Below are 21,725 nucleotides of genomic sequence, written 5' to 3' on the forward strand. Positions count from 1 at the left end.
CTGGTACACTTTTCTCTCAATAATAAAGAATATATTTTTAAATGTACATACAGGGGTTGGACAATGAAACTGAAATACCTGTCATTTTAGTGTGGGAGGTTTCATTTCTAAATTGGACCAGCCTGGTAGCCAGTCTTCATTGATTGCACATTGCACCAGTAAGAGCAGAGTGTGAAGGTTCAATTAGCAGGGTAAGAGCACAGTTTTGCTCAAAATATTGAAATGCACACAACATTATGGGTGACATACCAGAGTTCAAAAGAGGACAAATTGTTGGTGCACATCTTGCTGGCGCATCTGTGACCAAGACAGCAAGTCTTTGTGATGTATCAAGAGCCACGGTATCCAGGGTAATGTCAGTATACCACCAAGAAGGACGAACCACATCCAACAGGATTAACTGTGGACGCAAAAGGAAGCTGTCTGAAAGGGATGTTCGGGTGCTAACCCGGGCTGTATCCAAAAAACATAAAACCACGGCTGCCCAAATCACAGCAGAATTAAATGTGCACCTCAACTCTCCTGTTTCCACCAGAACTGTCCGTCGGCAGCTCCACAAGGTCAATATACAAGGCCGGGCTGCTATAGCCACACCTTTGGTCACTCATGCCAATGCCAAACGTCGGTTTCAATGGTGCAAGGAGCGCAAATCTTGGGCTGTGGACAATGTGAAACATGTATTGTTCTCTGATGAGTCCACCTTTACTGTTTTCCCCACATCCGGGAGAGTTACGGTGTGGAGAAGCCCCAAAGAAGCGTACCACCCAGACTGTTGCATGCCCAGAGTGAAGCATGGGGGTGGATCAGTGATGGTTTGGGCTGCCATATCATGGCATTCCCTTGGCCCAATACTTGTGCTAGATGGGCGCGTCACTGCCAAGGACTACCGAACCATTCTTGAGGACCATGTGCATCCAATGGTTCAAACATTGTATCCTGAAGGCGGTGCCGTGTATCAAGATGACAATGCACCAATACACACAACAAGACTGGTGAAAGATTGGTTTGATGAACATGAAAGTGAAGTTGAACATCTCCCATGGCCTGCACAGTCACCAGATCTAAATATTATTGAGCCACTTTGGGGTGTTTTGGAGGAGCGAGTCAGGAAACGTTTTCCTCCACCAGTATCACGTAGTGACCTGGCCACTATCCTGCAAGAAGAATGACTTAAAATCCCTCTGACCACTGTGCAGGACTTGTATATGTCATTCCCAAGACGAACTGATTCTGTATTGGCCGCAAAAGGAGCCCCTACACCATACTAATAAATGATTGTGGTCTAAAACCAGGTGTTTCAGTTTCATTGTCCAACCCCTGTATATACACAATTGACTTTACAATGGGATATAATGTGAGATCAGTCAAAGTATGCATGGTGTTGTTCTGGAACTCTTACTGTCAAGTGTTCATCAGAGAAACAGCCTGGGGGAAGAAACTGTCTCTGTGATGGCTGGTTTTAGCAGATAGTGCTCTGTAGCACCGACCTAAAGGGAAAAGCCTTCGGGTCGGGTTTTAATTTCATTGTGCCCTGAAAGTTTTCTGTTGCTTATTTGTATGTGCAGTGAATAGGGAATGAGTTTGCCAGGTTTTAGCATAGTGTAAGCACTGTAAGGATATGTGGCTGCACCTTTTGTGACTAATTAAGTAAATTATGATGTAAGTGAATGAATTAGCTTTCAATCTTGCAAGAAATCTAGACTTAATTCAAAGGTCTTTCAAGGAATCTTGACTGCATTTGATCATTTCTTGATCAAAATTTAAAATAATTATGCAGGTCAAACTTGAACTAGTTTATTCAGATTTTTGCATACTTACATTATTTGCGCAATAGTTAGTTGTAATTCAGACCCATTCAGCCTTTAAAATCAATTCCAAAATGAACTAGGAGCCTCTAAAAGGAAGTGAGGACTGGGAAGATATGTTCATACTTTTTTGTTTGTGTTAACTGCAGTCATGAGAGGGCTGCCTGGCTATAGTAGTTACAGTAATCCAGTTGGGAGATAACAAATCTGCCGTTCAAAAACATTAAAAGATAAAAATGGCTTAACTTTAGATCAGGTTTAAAAACGGATCTTTTTAATACAGAACTAATCTGTTTCTCAAGGGTAAAATTCAAATCAAGGATCACCCCTATATTTTTTACATGAGATTTTTACAGCTGTAATATTCAGACCCGTTTGCACCCAAGCTTTGACTTGCTGGCGGATGTCTTGAGACCAGTGGCGGATGCTGGTATTTCAAGGAGGGGAAGCTCAATTTTAAGATCGCTAATTCACTGATTCGCTCATTTTGCTGTCAATCACAAAGGGATTCAGCCTCAGACAGATCATCCAATCATCATGCAGAAGCTGAGCGTCCGGGCCAGCCGAGGCCGGCCCACTGCCCCATAGACCCCCAGAGACACTGAGCGTCCGATGGGTGGGACAAAGCCCAGCATTTTTGCTTCACTCTTGAACACACTGTTTAAAGCACTGTGAAGCTGCGGGAATGAGTGAGAGTAAGTCTTCAAGCTTGCAAACTTTCCCCGTTTTCTTCCAAAAATACTAAATGTCATTATGGCCAAGCATTTCAATATTAGTTTCATCAGGCCACAGAACATGTCTCCAGATTGTAAAAAAACAATTTTTTTTCCTAAACTGTATGACTGCTGGACATTCCCTTGACACCTTTAGTCATCTGGAAATTGTAGCCAAGAATCAACCATTCTTATGGAGATCTATGGTTTTGTTCCTGATATTTTGTCTAATTTATTTAAAATCTTCATTAATGTCACACAAGAAAGCAGAGTGTTTAATGTTTTGCCTTAAAATACATCCACAGGAGTGATTTTGCCTCAAACATCATGAGTTAACCTACGAGAAGCTTAAGAAACATAACGCCACTATAGTTAAAAAGCATAGTACCTTTAGTGTATGGAAACCTCTGAATTTGAAGCCAGCACATATAAGGGGATGTCATGGGTGACCACAGAAGTGACTCGCCCAGGTCCCCATTTAAGAGCTGCCACTGATTGCACTAGTAGCTAATTCAAGCGGAAAAGCTATTACATGTGATTGACATGACCGTTAAAGATCACCTCCAAGAGTCTCGATGACAGTAACACTAAACTATAAAATCGGGTGTAACACAAAAACTACTCATTATCACTATCTAAACTGTGATCTCAAGGAAAAAATGTTTGTTTTCTAAAGCTACCATGACATTATCTTGACAGAACAAGAGAGCAGGTCTCCAGATAACAAGATAAGAAAGCTTGCTTTGCTCATATGAATTTGAGAAAACTGTTCAAAATAAGAAAGCGCTGTCACAATCATTCTTATCCCTGTACAACTAAAAAATAGTTTTTTCTCATTGTGCATGAAACACCTGCATGGATGCACTTATACGAACAATTTGTCAGCTGTAAAATTGTATTTCCATAACCTAATATTGAAAGGGGTAGGTGCCTTTAAGCCAAACAACATTCAGCTCTATTTTCTGGGCAGTTGTCGAACATTTATCACTGGGTGAAAGCAGAGACCTTTCCAAACCATTCTTGATAGCAGAGCTAAATTAATCTTTTCTTGCAGTCGTTAGAAAATAACGCTGAGTTTGGTTTTTGTTGAGCTTTATGGGAAGGTTGACGCTCCAGTCTTTGTTTCTTTCCCTGCAGGCTGTTAGCTTAGCCTTACAACTGCATGCAAACGTAAGCGAGGGAAGCTGTTTGCATATAAAGTAACAGTGTTGTAGATTGTTAACCGACAAATCAAATTGTTGACACTGATTAACAAAGCATTTTTCTGTTCATGGACCACAGTGTAAATAGGGAGAGGTGATCTTACTCAGATTATTAATGTGTTATTGATAACTGATAAACACAGTAATTCTAAATAGTTTGGTTGTATCTCTTATTTTTAAATCTTGAAGGTGGAGTAGTATTCAATCAAATACTCAGCTTTTAAATAATACATAATAAATTCAGCGATATGATATTAGCCTTTTATTTTTCAAGTAGATTATAGTGATCACTTCTCTCATTATCATGCAGTTCTTAGCTCTTATTTAGGTGCATTTTATTCTATCCAGAATTATTAATCCTGACCACTTTGAGGGCAATTGCAATCTGTTGATAGTGCTGGAATTTAGGTAATTGCATTATGTTTGTTTGGCAAAAAATAACATGGTCATTCAACATCTTTATTTCTTTATAGTCATTGTTTTGTCTTTGTTTTTTTGCTTGTTTTTGCAAATAAACTACCTGGAACCCCCTCAAAAACAGATCTTTATGTTATTGACTTTTCCAATTTGCTGTGTAATAAAGCTAAGTGTGGTTGCCATTTGAGGCAACATGGTGAGCCGTGTATGCAGAGAGAGATATAATTGTTGACCCACTGCTGACCCTGAACAGCAGCTAAGATGCAGAGAAGACTGTAAATTAGGTCATGGATATAATAATGAAGCTGCAGTTAAATTTTTTTTAGAGGGCAGAACATATTTAACTGAGCTAATATTGACAACATATAAACTCAAGATTACGCCCTTGAGTATCTTACAGCACTAAACTGGCTGACCAACAGACTGAAGAGATGGGGTATTTTCTAATGTTTACAGGTTCAGTGCTTTGGGTTGTCCTTCAACACGATGAAACAGTAAAAAAACATCAAAGTGTTTTGTTTCCTGCTTTTGAGTGGGACAGATGTAAGTCTGATATGGCTCTCAAAAATAAACACACCCAAATTAAAATGTTAGGTTTATTGGTGTTAAAAAAAAAACTCAATAATCCCTTTCTAAAGCATTTTCATATAAAACATGACATTTATCCTGTAAAAGTCAACCAACATTGAAATATGAAATCTAAATATAAAACTCTTCTTGAGTTCAAAGATGCCATCAATTAACCTGAAATGCAGTTAGATTTTCCTAGTACAATTCTTTTATTTACTTATTTGCATCCTTTAGCAAAATTGGTTACCAAGAATTAAAAATATCCAATTGTACAAAGTTGCAGTCAGGAGACAGGTACAAAAAGGGTGCCAAAATAGTCTGACCACAATTTCTAAAGGTACAAAAACTGCACAGGGTATCACCAACGGAACATCATACCCAAAGTGAAATATGGTGGTGGCAGCATCATGCTCTGGGATGTTTTTGGTTCAGATGATACTAAACATTTTGTCAAAGTGGGTAAAAATCCCGAATTGTTTCAGATAGCAGTTGATGTTGACCCAAAGCTTTCTGCTGTGAGCTATAAAGCTTTAAAAGGAGAGCTACACTTTGAGTCCAACCATATATCAAAATCAACATAGGAATGGCTTCAACAGGAACACATTTAAGGTGTTGAAATGGCCCAGTCAAAGTTCAGAGCTAAATCTGACAGAAAATCTTTGGTGTCACATGAAGAGGACACGAGGTGTCCCCACAGTCTGATAGAGTGGGCAATTATTGTTAAGTCAACATGTGAGATGCTGGCAGACTTCTCCAAGAAAAACTAAATGCAGAAATTAAATCAAAAGGTGGTTTTGGTTTTAGGTTATGAGTGAACCTATCCATACTTATCCAACTGGGTTGTTGCAACTGTTGTATATTTCATATTTTTCCTTCAAACTGATTTGTTTTGAAGTTGAAGGATAAATGCCACATCATATTAAGGGAAATAGTTTAAAAGGATTTATAGTGGTCTCATTTTTTACTTGGCATAAAACGTGGCATTTTAACAGGGATGTCTAAACATTTGAGAGCCTCTGCATCTGTTCTCAAAAATGTGAAAACCCTATGTCAGTTATTTCTAGTGGAGCATGGTTTAATGGAACACAGCATAAAGAAAGACAATATTTTATTCCATAAAAGCATCAAAAGTGAACACCAAACCATTTCATGTAAAAATGAAAGAACCTAGCTTTCTTTTTTTAAATTCAACACTTTACCACACATTTGTTATAAATGGGTCAGGAAGCAACCATAAGCTTTGGGATGATGAACCACGGACTGGTTGGCTGAAGATCATAAAATTACTGGATATCAAACAATTTCCTTTATAATGTTTAAGCTTCTTATTGTACTGTGTATAGACTTCCATGTACAACAAACTTGTGATTCTCTTTCTGCAGGATATAGCACATGAAAATGTTGAAGCACAGTTTTAATAAGAAGTATAACAAAAAAACACGAAGAATGAAATAACTCACATGCTGAGAAAAAGCATGGAGTGTTACACAGCAATATGAATGTCATCTGTGAGGACTGTGTTTTGGATGCTGTTAAACTGAAAGAGTTCAGTGTGAGTTAACTTGGCACAAAATAAACCATCCTTCCTCCCACAGATCCCAGCGGCATCAGATCAGACTGCAATTGATACCTGCAAGGCAAAGGCTTCCCCGGAGGAGGTAAAAACTCATCCTCACTGTCAGCAACTCCATCGCTTCTCCCAAGCCCTCACAGACTCAATCAGTGCATTTGTCTCACTATCCTACTGTTTCTCATCATCATTGTCTTCAACACCATAAGGCTTCATTTCTAACACTGTAAGATTGTGATCGATCTAGATGCTTCTATGCCTAAATAAACCAGATAAACATAGAATGATATATAAAGGCATTTTTTATATAGATGGAATACAATTGCAACAGAGACAGTCTTAGCTCAAAACAAACACTGCACATTTGAGTGAGCACTTAATTGCAGTGAATAATTTAAAACAATTCCTCAGAGTCATAGAGGAATTACAAATTAGTATGAATAGGTAGTATGATATATTTTGCATATCATGTAAATTGACCCAAGAAAATGCTTACATTTCTTAAGAAAACTAAAACAAGCATTATTGCATCCTCACCAGATTCTCCAGAGCTGTAGTGGAGCATTTGTGGTAAAATAAACTCCAATATTGCACATAAGAGGTCCCTGCAGAGGAGGCTGAGGGGAGCTGAAAGGATCATTGAAGTGTCCCTAGTGTCCAGCATATGTTTTACTGCTGCTGCATGAACAAGGCTCTGAACATCGTCAGACTTCTCACACGGTCTTCATGAACCTTTTGAATTCCTGCCATCAGACAAATGATACACTAAAATTAAAAATAGAACCAACAGACTGCTACAAAGCTGTCTATTGGTCAAGCTGAGCTGAAATGAACTGCTGTTAATATTATGCACTTCATATTGTTGAACTTATTTAATATGTTTTAGAACACAGTCTGGACCCAGTCCTGGATCAGTTTAGGCCCTCATCGAATGAGGGGCCTATTCCCTCCCCACCACACTAACTGCCGGTGGTTGGTCTCTCTGCCCGCCGGTGTACTTGTGGTTCTTGGTATCCGGGGCTGGGTGCTTTGGTGTCTGCTGGCTCACTCCTGGTGGCTGCTTGCTGAAATCGCAAATTTAACAGCCTCAGAGTTAAAATGAACACTTTCCCAGGGTTTATATGGGAACCACTGGCAAAGTGTTAAATTAACACTTTTTATTTAGTTAAAATTATTAACACTAGGCAGTGTTGCTTAACAAACTCTTACAGTGTTAAATATTAACACTACAGGATGACTTAAAATTATTAACACTATGACAGTGTTGTCTAATAAACTCTTACAATGTTAAATATTAACCCTAACCCCTAACCCTAACGCCTGCTACACAACCGAGGACGTTTAGAAAAAACATTTAAAATTAATTGGCTACCTAACCTAAATTGTTCAAAACTATATTTTAGAGAGGAATTTAGTTTAACGTTAACCCACGATGTCTTAACATGACATGAAATAAACACTTAACGTTCGGGCAGGTCTGCTTAAAGTTAGCAAAAAACGGCGGCGAAAACTTGTCATAATGCCAATAAATTTTAATCTGTCCCCAAATTTAGAAACAACGAGTCAGCGTAAACACATTTTAATAAAAGTAGCAATGGTACGATGACTAATTTGTGAAATTTTACTCACCAGTCTCTCCTTCTCATGCACCATGTGAGTGTGAGAAAATGGCTGCTGACAAATTCCTTCACGGGGGGTACTTGTCCAAGTACCCGGATGTTCAAAGTGTCACTCATTAGTGTTAAATACCGTCAACTCCGTGATTTGACACCAACACTCTTATGTTTCATTAATGGAGAGTTGATATTACCAAAATCAACACCAATACATCAACACTTCACTCTGAAAAAGCCTAACACCAGCATTTTAACACTGATGAATTTGCTGTGCAGCTGCCAGCGGGGCCTGTGGGCTCGTCGCTGCAGCTCCCTGGTGCTTCTGCACTGTGGCTGCTGGGTGCTTCCCCTGGGATTTTCCCCTGCTCTTCTCTGGGGGGGTTGCGGTAATCCCGGCAGTGGTTCTCCTGGGGTTCCTGTGCTCTGGGGGGCCTTTGCATGTCTGTGGCTTGGATCTCCTCCGTATCTGTCCCGGGTCCAGGGGGTGGGTCTGTGGCTCCTCACACTCACTATTGCATATTTTATGGAGAAACCTTGTATACACAGGCGTGCTCACATTCAGACCCACAGGCGTTTAGATTCAGGTGTTAACAAATGTTCTATATTGAGCCGCATTTACCACTAAATACATCTTGCATTCATAAGTACCGTGCACCTTTCGGTAAAAGGGCTGGTAGTACGAACATTTCTGCAGGTGTAGAAACAAGCAGGGTGTTATATTTTATTCTCTTCATCCTTCTTTCTTTCTTCCATTCTATTCTCCTTCTCTCCCCTTTTCCTTTTTGCCCCACCTCTCTTTCGTGCTTCTTTTTTTTCCTTTCTATTTCTGTCTCCATGTCCATAACAACTGAAATAACGTCAAAGCAGTTTCTAATAAAGTTTCTTTTTATGAATATCAAGCAAAGCTTTAAAGCGTTAGCTGTAATGCTCCACTTGTGAAAGTAAGTCTGTTGGGCTTTTTCCTGGCACTCAGACAACAATTCTGAGCGCTTCTCTGCCGGACAGAACAAATAAAAAAGAAAAAAAGAAAACAGTCTCATTTTATATGAGATTTGGTATACATTGAAATAACCATACATTTATGTGATTTGATTTGCTGGAATACTCAAGCACTATGAAACAATCTGAAGTGCTACTAATTTACTGGTTTAACTTCGACAACTGAAATGAAAGACAATAGATAGAGCTCTCGATGATCACAATGCAAATGTTTTGAGGAATAAGTTTGCGTTAACCTTACCTTAGTCCATAAATTGGAGTAGAGAAAATTATTCTTCCAGCCTTCCAAAAAAAAAAACGAGCCTACGAAACATATCTATGACACCTAAATGAAGAAACATACATTGAATGGAAAATTACAAAAAGGTAACAAAAACAAAGTGATCTGTGACAATGGAGCTGGACCAACACGCAGACGGGACTGCTGAAGCAGCATGGTGAGTTAAAATGATTTAAAAGTGAAAATACAAACCAACAGGGAGAAGCAGGGACAAGGAGAGCAGAGTGTGGAGCACGGACAGAGAACTGGGTTGAACAGTCAGGAAAAACGGGCATAGTAATGGAAAGATCCAGTGGAGAACAATGAAAAATTACATGGCCTAAATACTGAGGCAGGATTTGAGAAATGACTAGCAAACCAGAAGAGCTAATCTGATGAAATGAGGAGCAGCTGTGGTAGAAGGAAAACAGAAAGGCTGAGGGAGAGAGATGAATTAACACAGACAGAGCTGAACAGAGATTCAAGAAACACGGGAAATGTCTAACATAAAATAACTCAAAGTATAAAGAACACGAGCACAAGATGGGAAGATAAATACAAAGAATGGACCAATATGGAGAAATGTACTAACACTAATGAACACAGAGAAATGAACTGAAGAAAAACTTAACCAGAAGGAAATGATCAGAATACACAAAAGAAAATCAAAACCCAAACACCTCGGGACTGTGACATAAATACAGGAAATTGTTACTAACACATGGAGACAGAGTTCTACAAAAACCAAATAAAAAAAAAGGTTACAGAGAAATATGCCACATGTGTATTTAGAATTGGGTGCAACTGCAAATCAGATATTTCAACCAAAACCTAATAATAGCATTAATTCATCCCACAGTACTGAGTGCCAAGTGCTTGAAACTGAATGCAAACTGACAACTTGCCCTAAGTTGTGATTAATGTGACTTATAATTTTCTTCACCCGTATAGCATTAAATTCATTTACTGATTGTCAGCTAATCCTTAAATATAAAAAATAATTAAACAAATGAGACAGGGCGTACTAACCTACCTGTTGTGCTGCAGCAGAATGCTGTGAATTCTGCACATTTTATCCCAATTTGAATGCACTATTCAGAGTGGGACGGCATACATAGCTACACACTTTCAAAGATTTAACAGGTTTAGACCTGTGTGTAAAATGCGTTGTTCAGTAAGTCAGCATACATGGCAAGACAGGAAACAGAGTGACAACAGATGACATAAAAGAGATGTTGATATCACAGCAAAAAGTAACCTTCTTGGTCCTGATGCAGTAGCATACTACATGTTAACACACACACAAGATAGGTCTATAATCAGCACGCATATTTTCCAAAATGCGCTTTATTTTTTCACATTTAGACTTAAGTTAAAAACTATTTTCAGAAATTCAATACATGTTCAAAATAAGAAACAGTGTGATTGCAACTTCATATTATCAAAGTAAAATGTAGAATAAAGGGTTGAAAACAAAATCAATGTTTTCTTCAAGGAACTCAAGACATTCAGCCTCATATTTATGGGTTCAGTCCTTTGTTGAAATAGCCGGACCTTCTTTATAGTACCTCAGGGTACAGTGTTTTATTATGTATGTTTCTGGCTCCATCTCACAATAGTTTCTGCCTTTCCCTGAATATATGCATATATTAATATGGAATATGGCTTCCAGTTCAGTTCTGGAATTTCACATTTATTTTGAACTTTCTAAAGATTCATATGACTCTTGATATGACTGTTTGGCGCATTAACATTATTCCACCTTACTCATTTTACAAGATTAATCTCTGACAGTATCCAGTGGTTGATTGTTCTGCTGCTTGATGTGAGCGAGGATTGAGGGGAACATGTTTCTGTTTTTAATGCTTTTGGTTTAATCTTCTTGTTACAGTTTAAACCTGCTCTGCTTCTAAGAGCTGTATGTCACCAGCGTCACAGAGGCGCAGGAAAATAGAAGCTTTAATACAATTTTCAGTCAGCACACATACTGCTGATTGTAATATTGCAGGTTTAATAAACCAACGTCTCACTCTGACAGCTGTCATCCCGCAGCTGCAGTATTAATCACAGCTACACGGTGTCAGCGGTGACTACCGCAGGCTGGTTAGCCGTTGATTGTACCTTCTGAACCCCTCTATCCAACTCATGCTACATGTCAATAAATCTACGGTAGACTTGCCCTATGCCATTAAGTATGTGTAACAGTCGTTTTAAGATAACAGAGGCGGAATCGTGAAAAAATGTTTGCTGTGAGATTTAATACTGACATTTAAGCATTTAAAGCCTATACAATTTTAAAATAAAAACAATATTTCCTTTTTACAAAGTTGTATTTAAAACGAAATCAGAAACACTTTCATACAATCTTTATAAATTTGCTTTTCTTCATTTCTCTTAATTGTTCCACTCAATTCGGTTGGTGATGTAAATATAAATTATTTACATGACGTCTTCAAACATTTGGCAACCCTTGAGGACTCATGTTGGTAAAATCTTTTCACACTAATAACCCAACAGCATTTTCCCAGATGACTCGACAATTAAAATGGAATCCACTGCATAACAGAATATGAAAGAAGTAGGGAATTTGGTCTAACGACTATGGACTTTCTGTAACTTTCTGAGTGACTTCATCCTTCATGCTGACATTCACACTGAAAGTCAGACCTGCTTCCTACCTGTCTGAGTGTTTGATGTGACGTGCTCAGCCGACGCTCATCTCTGCTTCAGACTGGCAGCTTTGTGGGAGAGACTTGAGTTCAAAGCGCTTGGTTTCTGAAGAAAGTAGAGCAATGTTTTCTGCAAGTTTTGTCTCCTCGTAAAAATATGGAACCAACAGAAACAAACCTGTTGCCGATTCATATCCCTTCTCTGTCATGCAAAGATCATCAGCAGAACCAAGATTTGCATTTACCAAAAACTCATTGAAGCAGTCATTCAATCTTTTAGAAGTGATATAACTTACCAGAAAAAGCGGAAAAAAGTCATTACGAAGGTATGAGGTGAAATGAAATGAAATGAAAGGTAAAAAATATATTTAAAAAAACAGACATATAGAGTTTAAAGAGCTTCATTTTATAAATTGTTTTTGTATAAACACAATTTTATACAATAAACTTATCAATAAATACTGAACATTTAGAATGTATTTACTTGTAAAATGTAAGTGGGGAAAAAACAGAATTTGGGCAAAAATAAAAATAATTCATATTCACCAACCCATGTCCACCTATAAAATATGCAGCATTTTGTTTAACTGTTCCACATTTTACTGTTTTTCTATAAAGAAAGGCCTCTTGTTTAATGCACATTCTGCTGACAGTAATTTATTAGAGGATTAACAGTAGAAAAAAACCAATAAGTTGAAATCTAAGGTCTTTTAAAATATTTATCCTGCACCCTAAGTCTAATGGTAGGCTTTCTTAAATATATATAGAGCAGATCACAGGACACTTCTCAGTCCTCTCTAAACAAAGCATCACTTTTGCTTAAGTCTGTATAAACAAACAAAAACAATCACCTCTAAAATCATTAAACCAAGCTTTAATGATTTAAAAAATCTTTCCACCACTTTTAAAATGATTGAAAAGTTTCTGTTATTGTAATTATGTCAGCAGTAAAATTAATTGTTAAAATATAGCTCAAGACAGCAGTAAATATATTTAGGAGATATACAGTACAGTAGATGAGATAGAGACCCGGTGGCCGAATCAAACATGCTGCATGTGTGAACTCTCTGCCCACTTTTGCATAGGTTTATCAGGAGCGAACACGGTTTCTAGAAGCCGAACATGACAGGGCTTCCTGAATACAGGAGGAGAAATAAAATCTTCAACTTGCAAAGTCTGCGTGACTCAACCAAATGTCACCTTAGGCTTTTCAGGCAGAAAACATTCCCACTCTTGAAGATAAGTTTATTAATTCCAGGTGGTATTACTCAGTGGGTAATACTATCTCTGTAATGTGCTTTTTCACTCTTGGTGAGCTGTGAAAAAACTGCTATTATCCCTGGTGATCATACTATGGACATAGAAACTACTGTATGTTTATGGAAGGTGTATGGAGACTCTGACGTTAATGCACATTGTAGTTCCCGTACTGTTTTGTCTTTTATAAGAAGATTGATCAGGCAATGATTAAATTTTAGTAAAATTAAACTCTGTTATAGTTAATTGAAATATTACATGTTTTGTTAGAGTTTATGGGAAGAAAAAAACCTCTAGTCTTGCTTTAAATCCAAAACACGGCAATGCCTTGCAAGAGTACTCACAGACCTTTCTATAGATTCTCATATTATAACCACAAGCTGCAATGTAATTCATTAGGGTTATACAGTATATGATAGACCAACACAAAGTGGTGCATATTTGTGAAACGTTATGCGTTTTTTTCCAAATAAAAATATTTCTTGCCACAGATTAATAAATGCATTTAGTCTGGGCTTTCACTGAGCCAATCTCACACAAAATATACTTTAATCTAAACAATTTTATTGCAGTCCTGGCTGTATGTTTAGGTGAAAGGCGAACCACCACCCCAGTCTCAAGTCTTCTAACAAGTTCCATGATTGGCCCATTTTAGCTTAATCCATCTTCTCATGAATTCTGAGCACCTTCCCTGAAGAAACATATTCCAACAGCATGATGCTACCACCACAATGTTTTGCTGTAGGAATAATGATGGAGCGTTAACAGAAAAGTTGTATTAATGACAGATTAAATTACACACTGGCAGACTATTTCTACATTAGGTATCTTCTGTAGGCAATTGGCCATGTTGGGTTTTATTTAGGGATATCTGAGTGGTTGGGGATGAAAAAAAATAGATGCCACACATTTTTTTAGTATTCTTTTTTTTCCATTTTACAAATATGCATACATTTGTGTTTGTCTAGCGCATACACTACTGGCCAAAGGTTTTAGACACACTTTGTCATTTAATGGTTTTCTTTATGTTAGGTTAATTGGTCTCTCTAAATTGCCCTTAGGTGTATGAATGAGTGTGTGCATGGTTGTTTGTGTGTTGCCCTGCGATGGACTGGCGACCTGTCTAGGGTGTACCCTGCCTCTCGCCCATGGACTGCTGGAGATAGGCACCAGCTCCCCCGCGACCCACTATGGAATAAGCGGTAGAAAATGACTGACTGACTGACTGGTTTTCTTTATCTTTATGACTATTTACATTGTAGGTAGATTCTCACTGAAGGCATCAAAACTGTCACTGAACACATATGGAATTATGTAGCAAACAAAAAACTGCAAGAGAACTTTAAAACATGCTTCATATTTTAGATTCCTTAAAGTAGCCGTCTTTTGCTGTGATGACTGGAATATTAATCTTTGGCCGTCTCTCAACGACCTCTGGAAAGTTCTTTCAAGACTCTTTGTCAAGTCAAGTCAAGTTTATTTATATAGCGCTTTTCAGCAACAAGGCAGTCAAGGCACTGTACATGAGAAAAAACATTACAATGATACAGAAAATCAAACACAGAAAAACAAATCAAATGACATTAATAATCCTTGGGGGTTTACTGGTAAGAGCTGGTTCTAATCCAATCTTTCTAATAGAGGTAAGTAGCTCATTAAGTCCTCTGTGGTAAGGAATTCATCCTGTGCTAGAAGAAAAATTATAATATTAATCCTTGAGGTCACTGGTATGAGGCAGCTGTGGTCCCATCATTCAAATAGTAAAAGTCATGGGCACTCACTGAAGTCTAAGTAGAGAAGCTGGGTCACTGGTACGTCCAAACTTTTTAAATACTAATAATGTTTGGCTGTCACTGGTGTGAAATAGTTGTAATACAATCCTTCTAAGAAATCTATGAATCCTTCTAAGAAATCTAAAAATCTCTGGTCAGTGATGTAAAAACAGCTGTAGTCAAATTTTCAAATACTAATAACATTTGGCTTTCGCTGATAATCCTTCTAAGAAATCTGAAAATCTATGAAAAGTAATGAAATCACACATTTAGGTAAAGTAAAATAGAAAGGGGAAAAACAATCATATTTCAGACTCTATTCTGCTAAGAATAGAGTCTGAACAGTGCAGGTGATCATTGTGCAAGTATGGCAGTGTAAGTAAAGCAGGAGTCCAAGCTGAGCGTTAATGTAACGCATGGAGTTGCAAGTTACAAGTGTCCTATCAGCAAAAAAGGGGGGGGTGTGGGGGGAAGGGAGAATGTCAGGGTGGTTTCCGGGCTTTGTTAACCAGGCTGGTGGCAGATGGGAAAAAACTGTTCTTGTGGCGTGAGGTTTTGGTCTGGATGGACCGCAGCCTCCATCATCCAACATCCAGGAGATATTTTGTCGATAGCCAGTTAGCAGAAGTTGCCAAGGCCACATTGGGGCGCCAGATTTAGAAAAACAATAAATGTTGTGGTTGTTGTGGTTCAGGCAGTTGTGAATTTCCAACTGCCTTAAGAGTTTTACTAGTATATCTCAATTGCGAATCCAAATAGCCAAATTTCGGGTACTTTCCGCAGATCTTGAGCGTACAACGTCTCCAAGATTATATCCTTTAACCTCTGAGTCCAACCACTGCCAGGCTGTGATTCTGTTCAAGAATCGTGTCCAGCTTGCGATTCTGCTCTCTTAATATTTCAGTCTCAGTGTTGATTGCTCTACAGACCCCATCCAGCATCGGAATGCTTTGAACAGCTGCCCACGTTTTGCGAATCACTCGATAAGCCAGTGTTGAGGTAAAATAATTCTACCACTAATAACACACGGCCTCAACCTCACCCAGTCCGGATGCCGTGAGAAAGAACAGAGAAGAGCAGGAAATTAAGATTAATACAAGTTTAATTTGATATATAAGTCCAATGATTTCCAATGCATACTTGAATACAAAAGAATAATACTAAGAAGAAAGATTACCTAAGGCCTTAGGGAGAGACTCGGGTCAGCAAAGCTAGGGCTGGATTCACAGAGTGGTCTGTCTCACTATCAGTGTTAAAGCTTTTTATACCTTTAACAAACTTCAAAGCTGACTACTGAAACTTCCCATTTTAAAGAATTATTAACGAAGCCACGGTCCCTAATGAAGTTTTCTACATTCCTGTGTCGCCGCTGTAAATTAGTAACTTCCTATGGGAGTACTTTATTGCCCATACAGACGGCATTTACTGCTTACAGCTGTTGGCAAACATCCTGTCCTGAGGTTGACCCTTCCTCCAGCCTGAAGCCTGCTGTGACCTCTCTCCCTGGTCCCAGGTTCACAATACATGATATATTTCAGTTTTATGCATACACATGCAATCTGATAGTATGAAATTAAATGATTTTAATTATCAACACCAGGTAACCACCAACTCCAAAAAGCAGAAATTCTGTTATCAAAGGTCCAAATACAGGGGTAGGACAATGAAACTGAAACACCTGTCATTTTAGTGTGGGAGGTTTCATGGCTAAATTGGACCAGCCTGGTAGCCAGTCTTCATTGATTGCACATTGCAACAGTAAGAGCAGAGTGTGAAGGTTCAATTAGCAGGGTAAGAGCACAGTTTTGCTCAAAATATTGAAATGCACACAACATTATGGGTGACATAACAAAGTTCAAAAGAGGACAAATTGTTGTTGCACGTCTTGCTGGCGCATCTGTGATCAAGACAGCAAGTCTTTGTGATGTATCGAGAACCACGGTATCCAGGGTAATGTCAGCATACCACCAAGAAGGACGAACCACATCCAACAGGATTAACTGTGGATGCAAGAGGAAGCTGTCTGAAAGGGATGTTCGGGTGCTAACCCGGATTGTATCCAAAAAACATAAAACCACGGCTGCCCAAATCACGGCAGGATTAAATGTGCACCTCAACTTTCCTGTTTTCACCAGAACTGTCCGTCAGGAGCTCCACAGGGTCAATATACACGGCCGGGCTGCTATAGCCAAACCTTTGGTCACTCATGCCAATGCCAAACGTCGGTTTCAATGGTGCAAGGAGCGCAAATCTTGGGCTGTGGACAATGTGAAACATGTATTGTTCTCTGATGAGTCCACCTTTACTGTTTTCCCCCCATCCGGGAGAGTTACGGTGCGGAGAAGCCCCAAAGAAGCGTACAACCCAGACTGTTGCATGCCCAGAGTGAAGCATGGAGGTGGATCAGTGATGGTTTGGGCTGCCATATCATGGCATTCCCTTGGCCCAATACTTGTGCTAGATGGGCAAGGACTACCGAACCATTCTTGAGGACCATGTGCATCCAATGGTTCAAACATTGTATTCTGAAGGCGGTGCCGTGTATCAGGATGACAATGCATCAATACACACAGCAAGACTGGTGAAAGATTGGTTTGATGAACATAAAAGTGAAGTTGAACATCTCCCATGGCCCGCACAGTCACCAGATCTAAATATTATTGACCCACTTTAGGGTGTTTTGGAGGAGCGAGTCAGGAAACGTTTTCCTCCACCAGTATCACGTAGTGACCTGGCCACTATTCTGCAAGAAGAATGGCTTAAAATCCCTCTGACCACTGTGCAGGACTTGTATATGTCATTCCCAAGACGAATTGACGCTGTATTGGCTGCAAAAGGAGGCCCTACACCATACTAATAAATTATTGTGGTCTAAAACCAGGTGTTTCAGTTTCATTGTCCAACCCCTGTATGTACCCAACATGTAAAGTCATATTGGGCGACCATCTCATAAAGCTCATGGAGAGAATGCTAAAGGTGCAAAGCAGTAATCAAGGCAAAGAGTGGCTATTTTGAAGAATTTAAAATATTAAAATGTTTTATTTCACACCTTTTGTCTACTATATAATTCCATGTGTGTTCATTCACTGTTTTGTTGCCTCTGATGAGAATCTACAATGCAAATAGTCATGAAAATAAAAAGACCCATTAAGTGAGAAAGTGTATCTAAAACGTATCTTTCTGCATGGAGTTTGCATGTTCTCCCCGTGCATGCATGGGTTCTCACCGGGTACTCCGGCTTCCTCCCACAGTCCAAAGACATGCCTGTTAGGTTAACTGGTCTCTCTAAATTGCCCTTAGGTGTATGAATGAGTGTGTGCATGGTTATTTGTGTGTTGCCCTGCGATGGACTGGCAACCTGTCCAGGGTGTACCCTGCCTTTCGCCCGTAGACTGCTGGAGATAGGCACCAGCTTCCCCTCGACCCACTATGGAATAAGCGGTAGAAAATGACTGACTGACTGGTTTAGGGGTGACATATGGATCCAACATCATTTAACTTGTCTTGTCTTGTCAAGTAACAAATATCAGTTTCAGTGTCAACTGCACCCTTGACTTTAGAGCTCACATGTTTTAACTTCAGCTCTCTATTTTACCATGAACATCGAAAATCAATGCACAAACAACTATGTATTTGAAGAACAGAAATGTGCATGGATACAAAATAAAAGAAGCTAAGTAAAGTACAATCTCAGCCCACACAACCACCTATCCAACCACCTACATACCCTCCTACACATGCTCAGTCCTCATTCTGGGTTTAGCCTGTTTGCTTCTCCATTGTCACCGGATATGCATCTAAACTTATGATCTGATTATTTTCAACAAGGAAAAAACACTTTTTAGACACATAAAAAAAAAAAACTGAGACAGCAGCAGCATAACCTTTTCAAAAAACCTGTTTATTCGTTAAGGATAGTTCTGTAATCAATTTCATCCTACGTCCAGTTACATATGCGCACAGTGCAGTCCATTATCTGTTCCTATTGATGAAGTGATGCATATGCAGCATTTGAGCATTGTACTGTAGGTCTAAGCCTTTTATCTGCTGTGTGCCAAAATGCCAAGCATGGATGGCTTCCAATCTTTTCTCAGCAGCCCATTTTTCACCAGTAATCTGTTTTGTGTTGCATTTCTTCTTTGGAAGTCTTCTTGAGTCCCTTGGTAGACTTCCTGTTGTTTTTTTGTTTTTTTTCTTTTGATCCCCTTTTCAACCTTCTCAGTTTTTCTCCCCTTCTCGTTAATCTTTAAACCCTCAGAAAATCTTCATGTTTATTCCCTTATCCTCTGCATCCTTCTGTGACATGTTCCTCCTGTTTCTGTCTCACTCGTGTTCTTTTCCTCCAACAGATGGAGTGCGACAATTTCATCACCGTCCTTCAGAAAGTTAATGACACATTCATAGTATGTGGTACAAATGCTGGAAGCCCCAGATGCTGGATGCTGGTAAATATCTATAGATAAATTCCTTGAAGTTTGCCTGTCTCTCTTTCTGCTGCTGTAAGTGCTTTCCACAATAAGTGGAGCCAAATAGCATTTATCTATTTCTTTACTTATTTCATTGGCTGGTAAAATGAAAGGTAACAGTTATTTATAACCAAAGAGGATGTTCTTACTTCAATATGATCCTCCACAAATAAATCTATGTTCACCCAGTGAGTGAAGAGTAAAATATGTAACGAGACAGACCTCAAAGAGACTTCCACTTTCCTTGAATATCTTCCACCTTTCCCCTGCAGGTAAATGACACAGTGCTGACAGACGTCCAGGGCGGTGGGCAGATAGCATCAGCCTCTGAAATCTCACCTCCCTACCCTTCGCAGAAGTCAATCAACTTGCCTGCAGGTAATTAACTCGTGAAGAAAAACACCTTTTCTTCCAAAAGTTTAGGTTTAGCTGAAAATAGTGCATTGCAAACATCAAAGGAGATTTTATTTGTAATTTAATACCCGAAGAAACCACTGCTGCAAAACATCATTTACAGAGCGGCGGCCACCAAACCTGAACCTTAGAGGTAAGCAGTGTAATACAACTGGGATAAAATAAATCTTACGTATGAGATTCTGTGTGAAGGGTTTAAAACCTCCAAACATGTGATCAGTGTCACTGTGTGACACAAGTTGTTCATTTATCAGTTGCTGAAAAATCTCAGGGATTTAGGAATTTATATCCTCTCCCGACAATGACCTCTAAAAAGCAACAGTTCGAAATTAGGAATATTTTTTAACTCTATATTTCACCCAAACGTTGTCCAAATGAGTTACAACTGAAGCCATCAAGATGATAAAGTTAAAGTAAATTAAAATGCAGCGAGCAAAAGTTGGTGGATAAAGAAAGTGCTTTGTAATTTTATGTATGTTCTTTAAATGTCAAGAGAACTGCCTTGTGGTTTTAGATATCCGATCTGGGATAAATTAAATAATCCAATAGATTGAACAACACTCATGCAGTCTTAGTTTTGTGGGAGTCATGTACAATTAAGCCCACTTTGTCATAGCCATGGCAGATTAAGGTTGAAAGTAATCTTTTAATTTTACCAACATGATTCCTCTGACTGGAAATAATATTAACACCCAGAGCTCAGACTTGAATCTCATACAAAATCTGTGGATTAGGGTGATGGCAAGGAGGCAAAAAGATTGTAGGCAGTTATTCGAACCATTTGACTACAGTAATTACAGAGAGATGTACAAAATAAACATTATTTGGGAGGATAATGAGTGTTTTAACATAGGGGAGATTACAAAATAAAGTGGAGATTAATTTTCTTTGGCATGTGATTCTTCAGAAGTGTTTCAATCTATTTCCAAACCTGACACTTTGGCACCTGTCTTATTTTGGAGTAAAGCCATCTTCAGCTCTTCATATTAATTCAGCCTGTTTGTGTCAGTAGCAGCAAGGCGACACTTGTGAATCCTGAGCTGCTAGGAGCAATCTGGCTCTTATTATCATCTTCTATCTATGTCATGAAAAATACTAAATTCTTTTTTTTCTCTGAAGTCCCAAACAATAATAAGTGTCAAACATATACTTTTTGCAGATTATACATTCTGCCTATGTTGCATAATACTGAATAATACTTTTACTATGGAGTTATTGGTAAATGATCTCAGCTATACCATTCACTGTTAGCTGAGTAAATTGAATCATTTTGAAAAATACATAACTTCACTTAATTTGGCTGATGACTAAGACTAATGCTACACAAAATCTGTAAGAACAAATGACTTATTGAAATGAAAGGGTTTCTTAACCTGCAGTATTCAACTGTATTGGAGAAGTAACCAGGAAACAAAAGACAACAAACTATGGAGGGCCAAAATAAAACTAAATTAAATAAATTAAAATTAATAACTATATCATGAAACAAATACATGTGAATGTTGCAAGACATAGATACATGTCCCACTGAATAATTAAATGTACCATTTATTAATTTATTAGATCATTAATTAAATATACCATTAAATAATGAAATACACAATTAAATAATTAAATAAAATGAACAAAAATGAAATATACCTTTTAAAATAGAGTTTTGACAAAAATTCAAACTGAAGACTTACCTCCACCCCTCGGCACTCCTATGACTCCACCATGCGTCTCTTGTCCATCCAATCAGTGTCAGATTCACGTGTCTTCAATCAATCATCCTCTGAGGCTTCGCTTTTAAGGACCTCCAGTCATGGATTCCCCGTTCTTCAGCTAAGCTTCGGCCCTCCTCCGCCCCACCTTCACTATCTCCCTCCATACTCCTCCCGGCTCCCTCACCTTCTTAGGCTTCACTCCACCACCAGTATCGGATCCCAAGGGGGGGAAGACTCATCTAATTCTGAGCCTAAGACGTTCATTCAAGCTCATGTCATTCTCAGCATTC

The 21,725-nt window shown here is 38.7% G+C and overlaps 1 protein-coding gene across 2 annotated transcripts in view; it reads left to right on the forward strand.

Moving 5' to 3' along the window:
• The window catches only part of si:ch211-113g11.6 (uncharacterized protein LOC559008 homolog), a 66,836-nt gene that overhangs the window by 12,458 nt on the left and 32,653 nt on the right, over nt 1–21,725 (forward strand). For both annotated transcript variants that reach the window (XM_047362097.1, XM_047362095.1), the window contains 3 exons: nt 6,303–6,365; nt 19,199–19,294; nt 19,588–19,693. In XM_047362097.1, the coding sequence (XP_047218053.1) occupies nt 6,303–6,365; nt 19,199–19,294; nt 19,588–19,693 (265 nt within the window). The remainder of the gene's footprint in view (nt 1–6,302; nt 6,366–19,198; nt 19,295–19,587; nt 19,694–21,725) is intronic.

This window comes from Girardinichthys multiradiatus, chromosome 3 (assembly GCF_021462225.1).
Source record: "Girardinichthys multiradiatus isolate DD_20200921_A chromosome 3, DD_fGirMul_XY1, whole genome shotgun sequence".
Taxonomy (NCBI): Eukaryota; Metazoa; Chordata; class Actinopteri; order Cyprinodontiformes; family Goodeidae; genus Girardinichthys; species Girardinichthys multiradiatus.